Source organism: Mirounga angustirostris, unplaced genomic scaffold, assembly GCF_029215605.1.
Source record: "Mirounga angustirostris isolate CCGP_5_RB_7025 unplaced genomic scaffold, mMirAng1.0.hap1 SCAF_8, whole genome shotgun sequence".
NCBI classification, from domain to species: Eukaryota; Metazoa; Chordata; class Mammalia; order Carnivora; family Phocidae; genus Mirounga; species Mirounga angustirostris.
In genome coordinates this window covers 105,447,659-105,468,352 of record NW_026991716.1, presented here as the reverse complement: position 1 = coordinate 105,468,352, position 20,694 = coordinate 105,447,659, and the positions used below count along the sequence as shown (strand labels likewise).

The following is a 20,694-nucleotide window of genomic DNA, read 5'->3' as shown; positions in this document are numbered from 1 at the left end:
GGGCTCCTTGCTCAGCGGAGAGTCTACCTCTGCCCCTCCCCCTGGCTCACTCTCTCTCCCTGTCTCTCTGACAAATAAATAAAAGTTTTAAAAAAGAATATTGTCATGAAATATTTAATTATACAGCAACAGAAATAAACCCCAAAATATAGTAACTAGAGGTTATCCAAAAATAAATTCACAATTTTAAAGTTAGAATACATATACTTTTTTCAAATAAACAATGAACAGATTTTGTTTTGGATGGTTTTGCTCTTAAACATCCAAGATACCCATGCGGCCAATCAAGAGAAGCTGGTTTAATCTTCAGAGCTGGATTAAATTTAAAAGGAAAGAACTACTAAGCTGATCAAGACATGCAAACAATCTTTCATATTTTATGTATTTCATATTAAGTGTTTCTTAAAGTGTGGTCCATGGACCAGCAGTATTAGCCCAGGAACATATTAGACACACAAATTCTCAACCCCACTCTGGAATTGCTGAATCTGAAATTCTGAGGACAGGATCCAGCAATGTATGTTTAGCAAGTCCTCCAGGTGATATTGATGTGAATGTGAGAATCACTGGCTTAGGGTATGCCTTGAAATTTATTGTCATCTTTCTGAAGAAGCTAAAAAGGTGAGGATCATATGGTGAACTATGAAAAGCAGTATATCACTGAGAGGCTATAAATAAAGACCAAAAGGGACTGGAGGACTATTTAGGCTCTTTGCAGAAAAGTCAAACAGCATTAGAGTCATGAAAAGGAAATTAGCCACTAAACTGTTTATTCAAAAGAAAACGTTGACTGACGGCTGATGAAAAGACAAATTTAAGCTTAAAGGTATCTATGAAATAATTTGGCTTCAGTTACTTTTGTTAATTTATAAATGTTACAGAAAAATTCTAAAAACATTAGTGGTTGAATTTATAAGAACATGAAGCACTGGCTAAATTTCTCCTGAAATTTGTTCTACATATTAGTTCTCTTATGACAATTCTGCATCACGCTATACAAAGCTTCCTTCCTGAAGGAAAAGATAAGACCTCTAACATTTACGGCATCTAACTTCTGGACCTGACAAGTTCTATTAACAGGTACTATTATCCTATCCTGTAACAAGTACCTATACTAGGTAACTCACATACACTATTCCAACTAATCCAAGGCCAAGGAGTAAAATGACAGACGTATGAAGCAATTCCAGGAATAGAGAAAAGATCATCAGCTATCACTATGCATTATAAAAATCCCTAGAGCTCCACCAAACCACATATATTCAAACTCAAATTTGAACAGACAGAATGTTAGCTTTCATGAAAAACTGAAATGTTATATAAGTATTTTACCAACTTTTTTTGCTTTTAGGAAAAAAATTATATAGTATTATAAGTCAATATTTAACTATAAAACATTGTTTTCTGGAAAAGTTGAGAAGACTTTTTTAAAATAAAGTACAGGTTTAATAAAGTACACCTATCGTTTTAAATCAGGTATTCTTAACAGGGCTGCATGCTAGAATCAGCTCTGGAAGTTGTGAAAATACATGCACTTGGACTAAACACTTAGAACTGAATTCTACATTCAACCTTCACTTGCATACTGATTTGAAAAGAAAAAAAAAAAAAAAAAAACAGTGTATCTATTTTGACTACAGGCCAAAGACTGCAACCATTCATCTCTGTTCTAAGCCTGCTCCACTAGACCCAGATCCTGTCATAACCCTATTTTTAGCTAAAGGCATCTCAGCACAAACCAAGTGAAGTACTCCCACCCTTCCTCCCCCCACAAAAACCTGTTGCTTAAACTTAAGAGTCTAGTTTACTCATGAGCAAAAAATAGCTGCCTTAATTACTTTTATGTTTCAAGTCTTATTAACATATGAAAGCTGATATGAAAAGACCAAATCACAAGGACACAAGGCAACTGAGAGATTTTCAGTTCCCCAGTAATTTTCAGCTCAGATACTAAAATCTACAATTTATTTTACAACACACTACTTTAACTGCTTTTCCGTAGAGACTAATAATGGCATACACTGATAACTAATCTTTTTGAACTCATAATTTGGTCAACTGATTTGAAAATTTTAGTCATTTGTCTTCCAAGACCATATCTATGCCTTTTCAAGTAAAAAAAAAAAAATAGTAAAAACAATAACAACAAACCCACACAGTAAGGCTGTCATTCATAGTAAAAAATGTAAAGAAACTGGTAGCTTTCTTTCTATTATGTTCCTAAAAATAAAGCATCTTTAAAGTTGTTGTATCAGGCTAAAGGTCACTTACTAAAAGCTAATGAGACTCAAGCTGAGGGTACGGAATAACAATATTTAGCTAATGAGAAATGTTTCTTATTAAAAAGAAAATACAACGGTTGACCTAATTTGTTTGATTTCATAGTTTCACTACTATATGTAAACCTAATATCTAATATATAATAGCTCAATCACTATTCAACAGAGGCTTTTTTGGGTCACAAATGGTACACAAATTAAACAAAGGCAGATTATGGTCATGAGGGAAAAAAGCTTACCTTTCGAATAACTTGTTGCTGTTGTGCGTGTTTTGCTCGTAATTCTGACACCTCCTTCCATAGAGACTCATTCTCACTATGTTATCATTTTTTAAAAAACAAAATAAAATTTAGTCAGAAAGCCAGACCTCAATAACTTTAATTAAGAATACCAGAGAACTTTGCTATATATTTTCATGAAATTGGAAAAACTCTGGTTCAATTACATAAAATGACAACTATCTTGATACAACTCCAGAATCATCCCTTCATAACTACAGTACTTTCTACTCATGGCAATATAAACACAAAAATGTAAAACTCATGCCTATATCCATATAGTAGCAAGCAATTTACTTCTCTGACAATGTGGTTCATTACTTCTTGTTTAAAAAATAAACACCTTTCAACTATGGCTACCAAGTAAATTTAGGACTTGCGCTTAGAAAAGAATTCTTAAAGGAAGTGACATTTACCCAGCACTACCTATGCTCCAGGGATTATGCTAAGCATTTTATGTGTACTTCTTATTTAAACTTCTATAAAATCAGTCAAGAAAGGAATTATTTATTTTATAGAGGAGGACAATGAGACCCAAGAATTGAGAGGACTTGCCTAAGATCACACGGATTATTTGTAGTAAGTGTTGAAGTCGATCTAAAAGTCGATCAGGTCCTAAAACTGTCTATCTTAAAATCTGTTTCAAACATACAAAAACACTAAAAAAAGTTTTTTAAAGCATGTCTAAATATATGACAAACCAATAACTTGCCTAGTAATAACAGTTTCTTTTCCTTCATTAACTTTAATTGAAATTGCACTGTTATTAAATGTTAGCAGCAACGATAACACTGAGAAGGCATGAAAGATAATTCACCTATCAAATACTTTAATTTTTGCTCTTGTTAATTTCCATAATATCCATCTTCCTCAAGCCAAACTCTTACAAAAGGGACTTCTGTATCTTACATATAGAAGATCTTGAAAATAAAACTTTAATACTTACTGAATAACTAGGGTATTTTCTCTGACTCAGATATTGAAAGATAATACTATCATCTGCCTACTAAACATTAAGTAGAATGGTTACCTCTAAAACTTACAGGATGAATCTGGGATCCCATTCCTTAAGGGCTAAACCTGAGATTCAAGGAATTGGGTCAAAGGGCACCTCAGGAGACACAAGATACATACAGTAAACTGGCATAAGTGATTACATAAAATATGCAAAATGGGACAGCTTAAAATTAAGCCTTATTCAAAAAGGGAATCAAAGTTCAAGGTTACTCTTTTAATGAAGACACTTAAGACAGCTAAACTAATGTCCCACATTTGAAATGGGAGAGAGAATCCATAAAATAACTACTCTCAAGACCTCAGCCCCTATTAGGATAAGAGAAAATCCCAACTACTTACTAAGAAAAGTACACATCTACTCTGTATACAAGTTGTTACTGTCTCAACTAATGGTGCCGAGAACTGCAATAAAGCAAAAGCATGTTTCTATAATAAAAGTTTTGAATAACACTTTACCACATCTAGGTAAGATAAATACCAAGTAAGGCAAGTCTCTTGCATCCTTTTTCCCTATTTTTTATGTCCTATTTTTTCCTAAGAGATAGGTCACATAGAAAAGTTTTATAAAACCACCATAAAGAATATATGAGTAACATATGTAGTGTTTTTTAATGGCTTGTATGCCCTCATGTGTGTGAACATTGTATGAAAGCTAACCTAAGTAGAATCGTATTTTCTACATTGATTTAAAGATCTATTGTTTCATCAGTGGGACTTGTGCATCAAACTGTTTTAACTGCCCAGATTTATAAATTCTTTTGAATACTGTCAAGAAAATATAATACTGAGCTAAAGTCAAGGGCTACAAATCAAAACTAAAGGGAACCAATACTTAGAGAAAAATGACCTTTTACCTTGGCTTCAACAATGTAATCTAAGTACTTAAAGCACTAACCTTCAACCCCCAACACACACATACCAACCCCTATATTAAGATTATATTTGGAAATAATATTTTACCTTTTTAATTCAGAAAGCCTGGACTCAATAGTTTCTTGTTTTATTTGAACCTTCTGAGCACTACTTATAATTTTTGTTAAATCTTCCTGACGAATCTTATTTTCTTCTGGTTTTGAAGATGAAACCTTTTGAAAGCAAATTTAGGAAATCAAATACTAAACACCAAGTTTTTAATTCAAAATTTCCCTATTGTGTTTTGTAGCCCATTCAGGAACTCAGATTTAGTTCCAAAAAGCCTAGGACAGGATTCTATAAAAAGAATAAACTTCAAGACAGAATAAGAAATAATCTTTTTTTTTTTTTTTTTTTTTTAATGTGGAGAAGTTTACACAAGCAGGAACAACTTAGGGACTTTTTTTCATTCTCTTTCACCAAACTCACTGTAATTTCCCCAAGCTTCTTTATTATCACATTCCACGTTTAATTAAATTTATGCAGTAACAGCTGCACACTAGGCCGTTTTCTTTCATGGCCCATTACTCTTTTATCCCCTTTTTGTGGATTTAGTAAAAATACTTTATTTCAGCAAAAGATACCATTCATTAAAAAATGTATTATTAAATGCTTACTATATGCAAGGGACTTATTCTCAGTATCGGATATTCAGCAGTGAACTACAGAAAAAGCCCTCCAAGGGAGTCAACATTCTAACAGGAGCTAATATTTTTTAAGCTAAATTGGAAGGAGTGAGCCATCCCAATATGGATGATTCCTCACCCTCAGTCAGAATGTAAACATTTTCCTTCCCTCTAGGAAAGAAAAAATATAAAATAGAAGGACATAATTAAAGCTTTATTAGTCTAAGTCATCCCAACAGGGAATACCTGTGTATTTCTGTACATTCTTAATTTCAACAGGTGAAATATTGTGTTGGCCAAGTATGCTATATGGTAATGCCTTAAATAAATCACATTAATAATAGCTCACCTTCCTTTTAATGTTCTCCAACAAGTCATCCTGGCCTTGTTTGAAGTAAGGATGCTGAAATTCAACAGGACCATCTCGTTCCTGCTTTACAATTCCGGAGTCAATATGCACAACCTTACGGAAACCATCTGAAAAAGATTAAAAATTTAGATGACTAAAACAGACAAAAAGCAAAAGTTTCCCTTTTCTTTATCAACCTAATGGGAAACATGGTTTAATCAGTGGCTGATAACCGTACTCCAAATAAACTATTGCCCGTACTCACACATATTCAGTTGCCTCACAAAGCTTGCCATATTATTGTGCTTGAAATATTTGGGAAGAATTTCTTTTGCAAATCTTTGTTCATCCAAAACCAGAAAACTCTGGCCATTCTGAAAAAGAGAGAAAAAGTCAACTGAAGTCCTCTTAGGTGATACAATATGAACCCCAAAACTGGGCAGTCTTTCCATGATACTTTTAGATCCACATTTTATTCCTATTAACAGCAACAAGAAACAAACTATAATTAATTGCCAAACTGTAATTAAGCTTTTTGATGTCAACCTCAGAAGTTCAGAAGTATGTCTAAAACCAAAAGCTGCATCATACACTATGGTGAAATATTAGAATTTCCATTAAATCAGAAACAAGAAAAGAAATACTGTAAGTAAGCAACATAATTATTTAACACTGTTTTAAAACCAATGCAATTAGACAAAAATAGACAAAATTTAAGAGGAAGTTATATTTATCATTATTTGCAACAGACATATCTTTGCACAATCAACTGAAAAACTAAAAAAAAGTTTCAATAAAATATCAGGTTAATAATTAATATTTAAAGTCACTAGTGTTTTTCCTATAAAAAAAAATTTGAAACTTACTATAATACAGTATCAAAACAGCATGGTACTGGCATAAACACAGAGAGACAGACCAATGGAACAGAATAAAGAACCGCCAAATACACCCTTACATAGAAGGTCCAAAGATTTTTGACAAGAGTACCAAGACCATTCAAAGGGGAAAGGAGAGTTTTCAACAAACAATGCTGGGAAAAATGGATTCTCACATGCAAAGGAACAAAATTTACCTTACACCATATATAAAAATTAATTCAAAATGGATCAAAGACCTAAACGTAAATGCTAAAATTATAAAAATAGTAGAAGAAAACATAAGGAGGAAAAGCTTCATGACACTGGATTTGGCAATGATTTCTTCGTTAACATCAAAGGCACAGGCAACAAAAGCAAAAACAGACCACTGATGCTACCTCAAACTTAAAAACTTGTGCAAAGAACACTATCAATAGAGTGAAAAGGCAACCCACAGAATAAGAGAAAATATTTGCAAACTGTTTAACTGATAAGGGGTTAATATCCATAATAAAGAACTTCTACAACTCAACAACAAAAAAGAAACAACCCAATAAGAAATGGGCAAAGGACTTAAACATTTTTCCAAAGAACATATACAAATGGCTAATAAACGCATTAAAAATGCCTAACATATCACTAACCATTAGGGAAATGAAAACCAAAACCACAATCACCACTTCATACCCCTTAGGATGGGAATTATTATTTTTTTTTTTAAAGATTTTATTTATTTATTTGAGACAGAGAGAATGAGAGAGACAGAGAGCACATGAGAGGGGGGAGGGTCAGAGGGAGAAGCAGGCTCCCCGCCGAGCAGGGAGCCTGATGTGGGACTCGATCCCGGGACTCCAGGATCATGACCTGAGCCGAAGGCAGTCGCTTAACCAACTGAGCCACCCAGGCGCCCGGATGGGAATTATTTTTAAAAAACACCAAATAAATTGAAAATAAGTGTTGGAGGAATTGGAGAAATTAGAACATTGCTGGTGGAAATGTAAAAAATAGTGCAGCTGCTATGGAAAACAGTATGGTGGTTCCTCAAAAAACTAAACACGGAATTACTATATAATCCTGCAATTCTATTTCTATGTATAATCCCAGAGAACTGGGCAGGTACTCAAAAAAATATTTGTATACCTATGTTCATAGTAGCATTATCTGCAATAGTCAAAAAGTGGAAGCAACACAAATGTCCACTGACAGATGAACAGATAAACAAAATTTGGAATATACACACAATGAGTACTCAACCTTAAAAAGAAAGGAAATTCTGTCAGGTGCTACAACATGGATGAACTTTAAAGACATTATGCTAGGTGAAATACACTAGCCACAAAAGGACAAATACTGCACTATTCTACTTATATGAGGTATTTAGAATAGTCTAATTCACAGAGACAGAAACAGAATGGTTATTAGGGGCTAGGAGGAAGGAGGACTTGGAAGCTATTGTCTAATGAGTATGAGATTTCAGTATGGAAAGGTGCAAAACATTTTGGAGAGAGATGGTAGCGATGGCTGCATAATAATGTAAATGTACCTAATGCCACTGAACTGTATACTTAAAACTGGGTAAAATGGTTAATTTTATGTTAGGCATATTTTACCATAACAATTTAAAACTAAAGTAGAATAAAAGATTCCAATAATAGAAAAAATATCACATATCTAAAGATAAATCTTAAAAATATACAGGACATTTAAGAGAATATTAAACTATAGAGGGACAAATATAGTACTGTAAAGCTGTCAATTCTAATTAACCAATATATTCACAATAAATTCTCAAAAAAATTTCTGGACAGGAGGTGAAGAGATGCTAACACAACCAAATATTAGGGATCAAGTGTAGTATCTGTTCTTATCAGTTTAAAGCTCACTTGTAAAATAATTATGTAACAATAGGCAAGAAAATACTAAAAACAATGAAAAAAGAGGTGTTAACCCTATCCTATAAAAGTGGTAAAATTATAGTGTTTACAAAGTTTCGTACTAAAGAAGGGATAGTAAAAAATAAATAGATTAGAGAGGCAGAAGCAGCAGCAAATCTATCTGAGAATTTTTAACAGGTAATAAGTACATGTAACATTCAAATCAGGGGGGAAAATGAGGAGAAAAAAGATTATTAGTTCATGAACTCTCCATTTGGAAAGCAAAAAGCAAAAGCTCAATGCTAACTCACTGCTCAATCACTCTTTACAACCGACCTTTGGAAGTATGACATAAACCTAGAAGTCATACTGGTAAGTGGTAAGAATTTATATTTATTCATGGAAGCTGCTAGCTGCCTACCCTATTTCCAAATTCCTCTACTTACCTTTTTTATTTTTGTAATTTTAAAACTAAAATAGCGTATTTTATTTTATTTTTTTAAAGATTTTATTTATTTTTTAGAGAGCGAGCGAGAGAGAAACAGCATGAGAGGGGAGAGGGTCAGAGGGAGAAGCAGACCCCCCGCTGAGCCGGGAGCCGGATGTGGGACTCGATCCCAGGACCCCGGGATCACGACCTGAGCCGAAGGCAGACGCTTAACCATCTGAGCCACCCAGGCGCCCTAAAATAGCGTATTTTAAAGGTGTACAGCATGATTTAATATATTTACATAAAGGACTACTACAGTCAAGCTAATTAACATTCCATCTCCATCAAGCTAAAAAGCTTCTGTAGAGCAAAGAAAACAACAAAATAAAAAGAAAACCTAACAGAATAAGACTATTTGCAAGCAATATATCGAATAAGGGATTAATAATCCAAATATGTAAGGAACACATACAACTCAACAGCCAGAAAAAAAAAAAAAAAAAGACACCGATTAAAAAAGAACCCAAATATGGGGCGCCTGGGTGGCTCAGTTGGTTAAGCGACTGCCTTCAGCTCAGGTCATGGTCCCAGAGTTCTGGGATCGAGCCCCGCATCGGGCTCCCTGCTCGGCAGGAAGCCTGCTTCTCTCTTTCCCACTCCCCCTGCTTGTGTTCCCTCTCACTGTCTCTCTCTCTCTGTCAAATAAATAAATAAAATCTTTAAAAAAAAAAAAAAAAAAGAACCCAAATAGACATTTTTCCAAAGATACAGAAATGGCCAACAGGTGTATGAAAAGGTGCTCAACATCACTAATCATCAGGGAAATGGAAATCAAAACCACAATGAGGTACTCACTTCATATCTGTTAGGATGGCAATTATTAAAAAAATAAAAAATAACAAGTGTTGGCGAGGATGTAGGGAAAAGGGAACTTTCATATACTGTTTGTGGTAATGTAAATCAGTATAGCCCTTACGGAAAACAGCATGAAGGTTCCTCAAAAAAATAAAAAATAGAACTACCACATGATCCAGCTACCCCTTTCTTGGGTATACATCCAAAGGAAATTAAATCAGTATTTCACAGAGGTATCTATGCTCCCATGTTCATTGCAGCATGATTCACAATAGCCAAGATATGAAAACAACCTAAGCGTCCCTCAATGGAAGAATAAAGAAACTGTGATACACAAACACACAATGGAACATCATTTAGCCTTAAAAACAAAGAGATCCATTTGCAAAAACTTTCTTACTAACAGAACAACCACAATTCTGTTTGATGCTGCAACTACATTTCTCAGTCCCCCTAACAGAGGCAGCCGAAAACACACCTGGCAATTAAGATATAAATAGAATGGACCGAGTAGGGCTTCCAGAAAAGCTTCTAAAAGGGTAAAGATCCAAATTTCAAACCCCTATATCCCATATCCCTACTTGGAACTTGAAGCTAATGAGTAGAACTTCAACCACCACTGATGTGGAGAAACTAAGTATGGCTGCAAAGACCAAAACATATCTTCAGACTTAAAAAGAAAATACATCTCTATTCTATTTAAACCATTGTTTGGATTTCTTTTTTTTTTTTAAGATTTTATTATTTCACAGAGAGAAAGAGAGAGAACAAGCAGGGGGAGCAGCAGGCAGAAGGAGAAGCAGACTCCCCGCTGAGCAGGGAGCCCGATGCAATACATGGCCTGATCCCAGGGTCCCCAGATCATGACCTGAGCCAAAGGCAGATGATTAACCAACTGAGCCACGCAGGTGCCCCTATTGTTTGGAATTCTATTATTTGTGTCTGAAACTAAACCTAACTCAGAGTTATTACAAAAATTCAATTAAGGCAATTAACATAAAAATATTTTAAATATTTATGACAACTGCAGTAATTAAAAATTTTTAACAAATCAGTAAGATGAAAAACCCAATGTAAAATTTAGAAGAGGCCCAATCTCATTATAATTGAATGTTCAGAAAAAAACAAAAACAAATAACGATTTTCACTTATTTAGGCTGGAAAAATTTTAAAAGTCTGATGATAATCAGAGTTGGTTAGTAGGTAATAACTATTAAAATTTAAAATGTATGTTTTTCCTATCTTAAAAAAAACCGTCCCTTTATCTTACTTCCCTCTCAATCTACCCACCCCATTTGTCTTTTCCTTCGCTGCAAAATTTAACAAATATTTCAAAGCCCCCTTCTCTAATTTAGTACCATCTACATATTCTTGCTAAAAATTGGGTTTCGTTCTCCCTCAGTCTACTCAAACCGTTTTTCTCTAAAATGTCAAATGCTAAATTCAATGCCTTCTTTTCAGTCCTGATCTTCCCACACCTCTCTGTGGCATTTCATTTGGCACTACTGACAATCCCCTCCCTAAATACTGTTTTGGCTCTGAAACTATATACTATTGGGTCTCTTTCTCATATTTTCTTCCAGTTGTATTCATCTATTAAGAGGTAGTGTTTTTTAGATTTCTATCCTTGATCATGACACCTTATACACTCTTTCCTTAGGCAATCTCATCCACACCAGTGTATCTAACTACTGACTGTATTACGTATGATGATTTATTATCTATGATCACATCTACATCCCTGCCCTGACCATCGCAAATTTCACATTTAAATTTTTCAATTGTTAACATTTTTACATAATGTTATTTAATTCACTATGTTCTCAACTATTGTCTATTTCAAATCCACCTTCCTACTCACCAAAGTCAACTTTTTTCCTGTATCCTCTCTCCTGGCATGCCGTCTCCCCTCTAACTATGACACCAACAAGAAAAAGATAAATTTAAAAAACTCTCAATTTTAACAGCTGATAACTTAAGGGGGAAATATGAAAAAATTCCTTTTAAAAATAAGAAAAAGGGATCCCATGATCACTACTTCAATTTGACACCCTGAGGGCTTAGCCACTGCAGAAAAAAAAAAAAAAGGTATAAAGTTCTGAAAGAACAGAACTATCATTCACAAATGCACGGATGTACACTTAGACACCCCAAATCAGTAAAATGATTGGTTCACTGCTTTATCATCAACATACAAATGTTATTTGTATTTCTAACTACCAGCTACAGCCAGAAATGTGATTTTAACTAACGGATACCACTTACAACATCTTAAGATACCTAGGAAGAAAATCTAACAAACGTGCAAGACCTAATTACCAAAAAAATATAAAACTTTGTTAAACAAATTGAATTTAAAAACATGCCTCATTTATGGGAATATTCAACATCATAAAGACATCCATTTTCCCTAATCTGATTTATAATTTCAATGCAATTCCAATTAAAATCCCAGTAAGTTTTTTTAATGGAATTTGATTTTAAAACATATACAGAAGAGCAAAGACCAACAATAGTCAAGGTATTCCTGAAGGATAAGCTGTCCTCCCAAAAGCAAGACATTATAAAGCTGCAGTAATTAGGACATATGATAAGGGCAAAAAAAACAAAAACAAAACTGTTCAGTGGAATGCAATAGAGAACCTAGAAACAAAAATCGAAACATCTACCTGTAATTTTGCTGTAAGACAGAGGGAGCAATACACATCACCATGTAAAGAAGGAAGCATTCAATGAAGGAGCTAGGACAACTGAATATTTATATGGAAAACAATGAAACTGGATTCCTCACACCACACACAAAAATCAATTCCAGATGAATTAAAGACTTACACATAAAATGCAAACTTTTAAAACTTTCAGAAAAAAAGAAGAGAAATAGAAAAGTATTTTTCTCTCCCTGGGGAAGAGGTAAAACATCCTGAAGAAACAAAAAGCATGAACAAAAAAGATGAATATATTATACTAAAATTAAAAACTTGTATTAATCAAAAGGAAAAGGTAAGTCTCAAACTGGGAGAAGACATAAGCAATACACAGACCCAAAGAACGGATATACAGAATATAAAAGGAATTCCTACAAATATTAAAAGACAAAGCCACCCAATAGAAAAATGGCCAAATATTTCACAGAATAGGAAACACATATGGCGAATAAATACGAAAAGATGTTTGAGCACATTACTAATCAGGGAAATATAAATTAACACCTCACTGAGATAATACTTTACATCTACTAGATTGGTAAAAAATTAAGAAGAATGGTAATATCAAGTTTTGAAGATGTGGATTAATGGAAAATCTCATGCTTGGCTAACAGGAGTATAAAATCATTTAATCTCTTTGGAAAACAATTTGAACTATCTTCAGGCTGAACAGTTCATACCCTATTTTCCAGCAAGTCCAATCTTCAATGTAAGTATATAGACCTTAAATTCCTGCTTATATACACCAGGAGAAGTATATAAGAATATTCGTAACAGCAGTTGACACAGTTTATCATCTTCTATTTTTTGAACCATTTTTTTCCATTAACTTCTATGACCTCACTCCCCTCTTTTTCCTCCTGTTGCATTGTTTCTTCTCAGTCTCCTTTGCTAGCTTTTTCTTATTCTCATATGCCCTCTAAAAATCAGACTGGCCTTTCAGCTTCTTCTATCTTCATTTGTCTCCCTAGATGATCTCATCCAGTCCCATGGCTTTACCACTCATAAGCTCCAAACTCCACCCTGAATGCCAGTGTCTTATATGCAAACATCCTGTTCAACATTTCCACTTGGATGTCTTGGGAGTGTAGAAGTCATTCAGGCTGTTCAAAAATATTCCTGTTCTCCTTCCTAGCACTGAACTTCCCCACTTCCTCTGAAATTAGGCATAGTCATTTGACCAAGTGTGGTCAATGAAACGTAAGCTAAACAAAACAATTTTCAAGTAACACTACTGTCCACTGTAATCTCAAAGTTAATATAGGCCAAACAATCTCCACCTGAATTTCTCTGAATACTCCCCCATCTGAGCAACTGGTGTCATCATTTATTTTGTTGTTCAGGCCAAATCTGAGTCATTCTTAATTCTTCTGTCTTTCCTGCAACTCCAGACAATTTATTAGTAAGTTCTACTGCTTTACCTTTAAAGTAAATATCAAATCCAACAACTTTTCATCATCCCCATTGCAAATACACTAGTCTCAGCCACACTATTTTCAATAACATAGTGGAAAACTGTGATAATCTACAAACTAGTTCCCTAGATTTCCAGTCTCCTTACCACAGCCCTAAGGCCCTACACCATCTGCTCCTGCCCACTCTGACCTCAATCTTACATTCTACAGATACTCTAACCACATGGGCCTTCCCCAATCACATGAACAAGCCATGTTCAAGGCCTTTACATTTGCCATTCCCCCTTGCCTGGCCCATCCTTTCAAATTGTTCAGATCTCTGCTCAAACATCTCCTCAGAGAGGCTTTCCTTATCACTCCACCTAAAATACCCACAAATCCCAGTCATTTTATGTGCTAGTTCATCAATTTATTGCTCCAAATTCATTCCTCATTGTCTGCTTTGCAAATATAGAGCTGGGTCCCTTAAATATCTTTTTCTAGATGGCATGGTGATAAGCTTTGTCAACAGAAGACACTAGAGAGATATTACAAGAGAAGGGGGTTCTCCTTCCTATTTCCTGGTTCTTTAACAATGGCCAGGTTCCTCCAGTGCAGGCAGGTTCTCCAGCACCTAGCTCTTGCAGTACGGAAGGTCAGCAGCGCAAGGCCAACATTCTCTCTCCCTTTGGAAGTTTCAAATCAGAGTATATCTGACAAGACATGTCCCCATGAACAACTATCAAGGGTGCTCTAGAACAAGGGCTGATAAACCTTTTCTTAAGGCATTAGACAGTAAATACTTTGGGCTTGCAGATCATAAGGTCATAATACTGCCATTGTAGCAAGAAAGCAGTTATAAACAATATATAAATAGATTGTGCATTTATTCACTTATTTATTTTAAACTTTATTTACAGAACAGATGACTGGCCCCTGGGCCATGGTTTGCCAATCCCTGCCTTAGAAGGTATATTTCTCCACAAGCTCTGAAGGATGAACTTCCATAAGTTCCACCAGTGTGGCACCAGTGCCTTCTTTGCCATTAAGTGAGATGTGATCATACTTTTTATAACTGCCAGTCTTATCTATATTCTTTTTTTTTTTTTAAGATTTTATTTATTTATTTGAGAGAGAGAGAATGAGAGACAGAGAGCATGAGAGGGAAGAGGGCAGAGGGGGAAGCAGACCCCCCACTGAGCAGGGAGCCCAATGTGGTACTCGATCTCGGGACTCCAGGATCATGACCTGAGCCGAAGGCAGTCGCTTAACCAACTGAGCCACCCAGGCGCCCCAGTCGTATCTATATTCTTTAGAGTTTTTACTCCAATCCCCCTGATATAGTAATTCTACTAAACTTTCCTTGTTTAAATGTTTAAAAACAGTTCTTTCCTTCTTTTACACTATGTGACATCTGTCTCCTAATTGGACCCTGATCTCGCTCTTTACCCTGCTTTATTTTCTTTATGGTACTAACCACTAACTGAAATTATATTATCTGTGTTTGCTTACTTTTTTTTTTTTTTAAGATTTTATTTTTTATTTATTTATTTGAGAGAGAGAGAATGAGAGACAGAGAGCATGAGAGGGAGGAGGGTCAGAGGGAGAAGCAGACTCCCTGCCGAGCAGGGAGCCCGATGTGGGACTCGATCCCGGGACTCCAGGATCATGACCTGAGCCGAAAGCAGTCGCTTAACCAACTGAGCCACCCAGGCGCCCCTGTGTTTGCTTACTTTTTAATTACCAGTGTCCTCCTCTAGAATATAAGCTCTATGAAGCCACTCTGTTCACTACTGAATGAATTCCTAGTACCTCGGACACAACATATTCATGATAAATACCTGTGAGTGATCAAATAAATGAACTGTTGGCCACAGTGGACCAAAATATCTTTTTAGAAGTTCAACTCTTGAATTATATCAAATGAAATGATGAATGCCCCTTGCTTATATCTGCACATGCTCTCCCTCTTATACAACCCCCATTCACTCATATTCTGTGTCTCTGCTTATAGTTTCCTTCAGTCTCCACTCTAAAATTAGTAGATAACCTCTGAGTGCAAAAATTCCACCTTACTGCCATTTAAACCTGTGAGGCTCAAGCAATACAATACAGAACTCTCCCAACACATTCCACAAGGAGCAGAAAGCCACTACTGAGTGAGGTGGGAGAGATGGGTAGCTTCTTTTTAGGTTTTACCCATAAAGGTTGGCAAGCTTCCAAATAGTAACAGTTGTTACTGCTTGAACTGGTAGTAAGTTAAAAACATCCAAAATAATCTTACTAATAATTTTTTCAGTCCCATTACTTTAAAACATTTTTCATAATAGAAATCTGTTACTTTTTTTAAAACAGTCCATAACTTCTTAATGTTCACCAATCATTCCTTCTGAGTCTCTCATTCTCTCTTATGTATACAAATAAAAAATACTAGTCGTCAATGAATCTTTCAACATTTCTGTAGGCTCATCTAAGGTGGATTTTACTCCTATTCTGCCACAGTTGTGGCTTGTTTTTACTTGAGAATAGTGTAATAATGCAATGGTTGCTGGGAAGTTCAAAATGATACCCAAATACCAAGTTCTGGATGCTCAAATTCATCCAGAATAGCTAGAAAGCACTAGACCAATACTGGTTTTGCTCCATTTCCTTATTTCCTGATTTGTCTCTGCTGATTTCAGAGGGATAGAGAAATAGAAAATGTCAAAGGGCATAAAAAGGTGGACCAGATAGGTATGAGGTCTTTTTTTTTTTTTAAGATTTTATATATTTATTTGTCCGAGAGAGAACATGGGCAGGGGAGTGGCCAGCAGAGGGAGAAGCAGGCTCCCCGCTGAGCAAGGAGCCTGATGTGGGACTCAATCCCAGGACCCTGGGATCATGACCTGAGCCAAAGGCAGCTGCTTAACCGACTGAACCACCCAGGCATCCCCCCTTTTTTTTTAAGTAGGCCCCACGCCCAGGATGGAGTTCAGTGTGCAGCTTGAACTCACAACCCTAAGATGAAGACCTGAACTGAGATCAAGAGTTGGATGCTTAACCGACGGAGCCACCCAGGCAGCCAGTATGAGGTCTTTAGTGGAAATCATTTCTTGGTCTTCTCAAACAATCTGAAGAACAGAGACAAAGGTAATAACACTAACAAAACAATGACCTCCAGTTCTTTCCTGCTTTTGTAACTACTTAACTTCAACATACACTATCAAATTTCAGTTAACAGTAAAGGCTGTTCCTCACTATCAATGGCAAGAACTTGCAACTTCCACAACCTCTTGTTCCTGAATATCAGGTTTCTGCAGTTGCTTCCAAGTTAAACTGGTACCTTCTGTTTAGGACTCGGTTACACTTAAAACAGCTTTAGGTAGTCCAACAGTATTCTCTCTGTCCCTGATTCTGGCAATTGACTGCCTACCAGAGCCAAAGTAGCTATAGGAAATGTAAAAACAAAAAAGAAAGAAAAAGAAACTTTTCAGGGGAGAATATGGGAAAAAAATAAAATATGTACAAATGTTTTAAAGACACTCTGGATCTAAAGACATTTCTGTTGTTTGAATCAATAACATATTTAGTATAATTTTGATTGCTCAGAATATTACATTTCTATAATCATGAGAATGGGGGTGTTATTTCATTTTTCTTCATTTTTGTCATACTACAGGTTTCAAGAAAAACTAGTCATATAAGTAAGTCTTCAGGAATATTAAGCCAAGATTTTCAAACTGCAGTTGGTTTTTTCCCCTTACCCTACACTCAAGCTAGAGGAGTAAATTATTTTCCACAAGTGAAAAAAAAATTGCATAAAAAATTGCCTGGTTTCCAAAACATCTGCTGCTTCTAAAAGGTCTTAATATGATTTTCACTCAGATAGTATAAATGCTAAATTACCTCAACAGAAATTCAGCAAAATCTATTTGAAGGAAACCAGAAACAACCATAAATAGCAACTTCTAAAAGATGACAGTAACTTGCTTTGTTTTTTCCATTTAACATCATTGTTTAATATTTAGAATTTTACCTTTCATTTCATTGTTAACACTGCTTCTGGAAAAATCTGTGGGAAAGTAATAGAGACAGACTTCCTAAGCAACCAAGCTAAGCCCTAGACAACATTAATCCAGAATTGTTCACAGACTTGCAAAAGGGTAACATTTTGATATAACACTAAATATTGTACCATCCTATATTAAGTGAAGTGCTGATGACGGAAGACTGATCTGGGAGGTCTGAAATTTACGTTAACATGCGTCCCACCTCCAATAATGGCTAGCTTTGTAATTATGGATAAGAAATCTAACCTAAGCCTCAAATCCTCATCTATACAATGATGAGGCTAAAGTGGATTATCTCTAAGATTCTTTTCAGGCATAATTCTTTATCATTCCCACCATTTCCATTACATATTCTAAGGATTTCATTGATTCATCAGACATTTATTAAATACCTACTGTGTCCTTGGCACAGGCATGGTATCCGCCCTCAATGAAGTTATATTTCAACTGTCCCATTATGTAGTAGAAAATGAGTAAAACATAAGCTTAGACTGAATAATAGGATAAAAAAGAATTATTTTTAAATGGCCATACAAGCCAAAAAGGTATGATAAAATCAGCTTGGGTGGGGGAGAGACTCTCAGTCCAATCTCTAACATGAATACAAGGCTGAGTAACAGCAGACTGTGCTGATCCATCCCTGTCAACTTTTAATCCTTCTGACTGATGAAAAGCATGAGACATCTGTTTATTTTTAAGTGTATGCTGGCGGCTGGCTTATTTTCACTTTTCTTTGTACAACTGTACAGAATTCATCAAACGCTTAATACACACCATCCAGCTGATGATACTGACCTTCAAGAAAATTAAGTCCTAGGGGGGGTATAAAAAAATGAACAAATGACAGTAATATGAGAAAGAATATGGTGTTACAGTTGCCGAAAACTTCATGTACTCAATACAGTGCTCCCTCTTAAGATTAAAAGTAAGTAAAACTGAGAGCTCCTACAATAGGAAAGGAAACGAAAAGAAAGGGAGAAAGAGAGGAGGTAACATTTACTCAGCACTTAACAGGTGCCAGGCACTGTGAGGGTAGTTTTCACTTACTCTTCTCCAGCCCTCTAAACAAGGAAATATCCCAAACAGATGATCATCTACAGTAAGAAAAATCCACCCCACTTCACAAAATGATTCCAACAGCCTGAGAGTGCATTTGAATGCAAATGCACTGTTTATGTAATAACTATTCTGCTTAGAATCTTAGTATTTGGAACTAGAGGAGTCTTGGATCACCCAGGCAACCCATTCATCTTAAGGACGATGAAACTCAGGGGAGACAAGATAAGGAGCTTGACCGAAGTCATCCCTGTTTAGTGGCAGAGTTGGGATCAAACCAATAATCAAGGCATCATATACCACTCTCCCAGCACCTGTTCAGTGAAATTTAGTGATTCATTTTGGCTTCTAAGTTACTGAACACCTATTAGAGCACTTTTATTAAAATAATCATAAAAATCCGTTTCTACAAATGGCTCAGCATTTCCAAAGAATGATGTACCATATTCTACATAAAATTCCGAGACCTATTGGTAACCAGTAACCTGCGTTTCCTGCGTTTGAACATTTGCCTATATTCCTGACTGCTCTCCTCATAAAGATTCAGGTGCAAAGCGGAGTGTGTTTTTTAGAGAATCAGGTCGCTGAGGTAAAGGTTTCCCAGACAAACCCCCGCGCCCAGGGCTGCCTATGCACTCAGCGATTCGTAAGCCGCGAGCCCGGAGGGAGGACGAAGAATGAGTGTGCAGTAACGTGGCTCCCCGTGCCCTCGGCTCGTCGGCCGCCTTCGTCCTGCCGGGCCGGTTCCGAACGCCGACGGGGCCGGACCGTTACGGGCCCTCCCGGGCCGCGGGGCCCGGTGCGGACCGCCCCTCCCCCACCGCGGCCTGAGCCAGCGCCGCTGGCCGGGACCCCCGCGGCTCCCCGCGCGAACAATACAAGGAGTCCCTAGCGAGCCTGAACGCCGGGGCCCGCGCCACCCCGCCACCCCGCGCCGCGGGCCTCGCAGAAGGCATCAAGTCGCAGGCCGCGAGAGACAACCCCACGGGAGCGAGAGAGAAGGCGGTTAGTCAGGGGGTTCGGAGGCCGCCGTGCCCTCACCCGTACCTGACTCCAGGTGATGAACTCGTTAGTGTGGGTTTCCTCCACAAGCGTCCACAGCTTGCTGAGGAAAGCCGGCACGTTCGAACTCTGCTTCATTGTTAACGAGACGCAGGGATTCCAAATTCTACACCCGAACACGGCGGCGGCGGTAGCGGCGGCGCTGGCGGCGGCGGCGGCGGCGGCGGCGGCGGCGGCTGCTGCTCCGGGAGAACGCCCACAACGCAGGCGCAGGAGCAATCGGGCCCCGCCCCCCCAGGCTCGCCGAGCGCGCAGCGAGGCGGGGTGGACCGGCGGCCGCACATGATGGACAAGTCTCGGCGTTCGGCCCGTGCGCGCTCGTCCCGCGCTGGTTCCGTTTCCGACCAATCCCAGGCGCGGACCGCACGACAAAGAGAAGCGATAGGATGCTGCGACGAGGTGGGGGTGGGAGCAAAGGGGGCGCTGCCTTCTCATTCGCCTTTTATACAGGAGCCGTCACTGTAGCGGACCTTAGGCTTAGTGGACTGTGTTTGGTTGTTTCACGTGGAAACCGCTTTGGGTTTCTGAGCTGTGGCTGGGGGGCTACAGAAAGTCCTCAGGGGTATTTCAGCCATCAGTTTGGCCGGCAAAGTGTGGTTTGGGCCAGTCAGGAGGAAGTATAATAATTCACATGGAGGGTGGGAGGAGGGTAGGGAAGCAGCTTTCAAACATGATGCTAGGCCCCAATTTGAAACTGTCTTAAAAATAGTAAACCCTGCCCTTAAATTTTCATTAGGAGAAAATGGTTCCATTACAATACGTTTATCAAAAAGAGGAATTTAAATATTAACTCACTCTTAATTAAGTATGTACTACAGTGAACCAGGAACGGCAATAGGCACCTTACACGCTGTTTTTAATTCAACAGTGAATGCCAACTGTATGCCTAGCATAAAAAGACATAGTTTCACTTGCACTCTTTTAATAAATTAAAAAAATTATTTGTGC

General features: G+C 37.2%; 1 protein-coding gene across 4 annotated transcripts in view; it reads right to left on the bottom strand.

Annotated features, from left to right (window-relative positions):
• Positions 1 to 19,939, bottom strand: part of HSF2 (heat shock transcription factor 2) — a 42,180-nt gene extending 22,241 nt beyond the window's left edge. For all 4 annotated transcript variants that reach the window (XM_045865469.3, XM_064598062.1, XM_045865467.3 and 1 more), the window contains exons 1-5: positions 19,732 to 19,939; positions 5,727 to 5,835; positions 5,462 to 5,589; positions 4,535 to 4,659; positions 2,519 to 2,594 (exon numbers count right to left, since the gene is read on the bottom strand). In XM_045865469.3, the coding sequence (XP_045721425.1) occupies positions 2,519 to 2,594; positions 4,535 to 4,659; positions 5,462 to 5,589; positions 5,727 to 5,835; positions 19,732 to 19,824 (531 nt within the window). In that variant the 5' untranslated portion in view covers positions 19,825 to 19,939. The remainder of the gene's footprint in view (positions 1 to 2,518; positions 2,595 to 4,534; positions 4,660 to 5,461; positions 5,590 to 5,726; positions 5,836 to 19,731) is intronic.
• Between the last annotated feature and the right edge of the window lie 755 nt (positions 19,940 to 20,694).